The sequence below is a fragment of the Miscanthus floridulus genome, chromosome 19 (genome assembly GCF_019320115.1).
Source record: "Miscanthus floridulus cultivar M001 chromosome 19, ASM1932011v1, whole genome shotgun sequence".
Taxonomy (NCBI): domain Eukaryota; kingdom Viridiplantae; phylum Streptophyta; class Magnoliopsida; order Poales; family Poaceae; genus Miscanthus; species Miscanthus floridulus.
This window is the reverse complement of record NC_089598.1, coordinates 36,520,035-36,522,838: the sequence shown is the minus strand read 5'-3', so window position 1 is coordinate 36,522,838 and position 2,804 is coordinate 36,520,035. Positions and strand designations below refer to the sequence as shown.

General features: G+C 52.4%; 1 protein-coding gene across 1 annotated transcript; it reads left to right on the top strand.

The window, feature by feature from the left end:
* The first annotated feature begins 998 nt into the window (after nt 1–998).
* On the top strand, nt 999–2,804 carry LOC136525870 (xyloglucan endotransglucosylase/hydrolase protein 3-like). Its single transcript, XM_066518715.1, has 5 exons — nt 999–1,176; nt 1,329–1,438; nt 1,526–1,725; nt 1,817–2,166; nt 2,599–2,804. Exons 1-5 carry the CDS (start codon nt 999–1,001, stop codon nt 2,802–2,804), a joined length of 1,044 nt encoding a protein of 347 aa, XP_066374812.1.

Here is a 2,804-nt window from a genome sequence, read left to right as displayed (position 1 = left end):
GCATGTTTGGTTGTGGTTGGTGACTGGTGAGTGGTGACACCATATATAGAGTTGGCGTACGTGGACTTGACTGTTCCTTGAAAAGCTGATGAGACAGCTCCGGAAGCTCCTGCATGCGGCCATTTTCTGAAAGTTCATGTCGTTGCTGTCACGGCTGACTCCTGCCCAATTGTGCCATTTTGTCCTCACTAGAATCCCTTGCTTGATTAGTCAAAGATACGTATGTATGTCTGCTCACAAGTGTGAAATCCATGCAAGTTTTAGTTCGATTACTAATTGAGATTCGCAGTTTTGTACCCCGAGGCGGGGCCAGTGCCGAAGGGCGCCGGAGGCGCTGTTCCCACTGGTTGACATAGTGAGCTATTCGATTAGCTGATTATGCCTGATGCAGTGCAGAAAGAGTACAATGCCGACCGCTAGGTACTCGTCGTGAATAAGAAAACCACCAGGAAGTAGTCCTACAGGAACGGCTTGTACTAGACCACCGATCATCGGGAACAGGAGCGTGAAGAAGCGAGCAGTCGCGCATAAGCACTCCCTAAAAACCTGAGATACTCAAGCGAGTAGAGTTTCAAAGGGCCTGCTCTTCCGGTAGCCCGTGCGTGCAGGAAGCCGGAACGGAGATGACAGAGAGTAGCGCAATAGCGAAACGGTGAGACGTGGTTATGTGTGATCTGCCCGTGGACAGGAGGAGGATGCCACCTTTTGTAGCCTTTCCTGGAACAAAGACATGGGTAATGGTTGATAATGGCCATGAAGATGACGTCTGTTACTAGTAACTTACAAATCAATTCTCCGTTACTAGTAACCCACTAATTAACCACTAACCCACCTTAAAACATCTAACTAATGGTAACTAATGCATCGTGAAGTTCACCCTAGCATTAATCCTAGCAACTATAAAACGGCGAGACCGGTGAGGTGAACCCTCGAGACCGGCGAGAGAAAGCAATAAGTTAGAAGAGCTAGCTTAGGTCTCTCTTGGCCCTGCTCTTGTGATGGCTTCCGAGGTGCGCGCATGGCATCTCCTCCTCGTCCTCCTAACATGGGGTGCTAGCTTGGGGCCGGCAGCAGGGGCAGCGCCGGCGCCGCCGCTCAACGTCAATTATGTGAAGGACTGGGGGCGCCTGGTCTACCACGGGACTGAGGTTGATCTCATCTTGGATCAGAGCACCGGTACGTACCTGCATGGTTGCTGCTTATATAGTTATTAGTTCTTGCCTTGCCAAACGACACAGGTACTGCATGCACGCAAGAGAGACGACGAGGATAGTGAGGCTCTCGTGAATCGTGAATTCGTAATGAATAACATTGCCGTGATCGTGCAGCGGCTCGTGGTGGCGGGTTCAAGTCCAAGTCCACGTACGGGTCAGGGTTCTTCCACTTGAGGATGAAGCTGCCGTCCGGCTACACGGCCGGCGTCGTCACAACCTTCTATGTGAGATCGAAACTAAACTTGTTGTTCATTTTATTTTATCATATACTGATGATACAATAACGAAGATCGATCGTGTGCTTCTTGTAGCTTATTTCGCAGCCGGAAGACGGCACCCGTGACGAGGTGGACTTCGAGTTCCTGGGCGACAAGGCCGGCGTGCCCATCACCCTCCAAACCAACTTCTTCGTCAACGGCCACGGCCAGAGGGAGCAGCGGCTGCACCTCTGGTTCGACCCTTCCGCGGACTTCCATGACTACAAGATCCTGTGGAACCCCTACCTGCTCGTGTAAACCCCAGACGATGAATTGCATGGCTCGGCGTACGTAGAATGAAGCTAGGCACATTTTTCATGTCAGCAAAATGCAATCCACATGCAGGATGTTCGTCGACGAGACGCCGATCCGGGTGATGCCCAACCTGAGGAGCACCGTGCCGGGGTACGAGTTCCCAACGAAGCCGATGCTGATCCGCGCGAGCATCTGGGACGGCTCCTCCTGGGCCACGGACGGCGGGCGAACCAAGGTGGACTGGTCCAAGGCACCGTTCACGGCTGGGTACCAGGGGTTCGACGTCAACGGCTGCGCCACCGGCAGCGGGACGCCGTGCGACTCGCCGGGCCTGTGGTGGAACGGCGCCGGCTACCGGGACCTCACCGCGCAGCAGCGGGCGGCCTACGAGGGCGTCAAGAAGAAGTACATGATCTTCGACTACTGCGCCAACAAGAAAGGCCGCAAGATCGAGTGCAGCTATGCTTGATGGGCTGGCTAGGTGCGCTGGTACGGTGGATAGGATCATTGGTTTATGTGAATAATATATACGTATATACTCTTGCTGGTGTGTGATAGTTTGTTGGAACAATAATAGTAAAGGGTATGTTATTGTGAGTGTTTCAGGCATTATTGTTTGATTTGAAAACAACCGTAATTCTGGCTTTGTCAAGTTTATGCCATGTTCATGCTTAAATATATCGTTTTATTAGGACCTAAGATTTTCTTCTGAGTCTGTCTACTACACACAACCATGTGTTTTATGCAGTTTCAACACATGAATTTTTTTACACCATAGGATTAAGATTCAACGGCCTCTACCCTTCTTCTACCTCCAGCCTACAGCCTCCACAGATCACATATTACAGATCATAATTTTTTTTCTATGGAAGGACAAATCACAGATCCGCCGCCGCCGCCACCGCCGAAGCAGAATGCGTCGCCGACGGGGGACACCACGCAGCGCATGGCGCACTGCTTCGTGGAGGCCCTGGAGGCGTGCCTCGCCGGCACGGGGAGCGTGCTGCACAGGTCGCTCGCGGCACTGGGCACGACGACCATGCTTCAGGGCCCGGAGTTCTTGAGGGTGTACCGGTAG

Excerpts from the sequence above, each read along its gene's own strand:
- LOC136525870 (XM_066518715.1), top strand. The coding sequence starts at position 999 with ATGGCTTCCGAGGTGCGCGCATGGCATCTCCTCCTCGTCCTCCTAACA. Across the intron at positions 1,439-1,525 it reads GCGTCGTCACAACCTTCTAT|CTTATTTCGCAGCCGGAAGA; the intron begins GTGAGATCGAAA and ends TGCTTCTTGTAG. Across the intron at positions 1,726-1,816 it reads TGGAACCCCTACCTGCTCGT|GATGTTCGTCGACGAGACGC; the intron begins GTAAACCCCAGA and ends ATCCACATGCAG.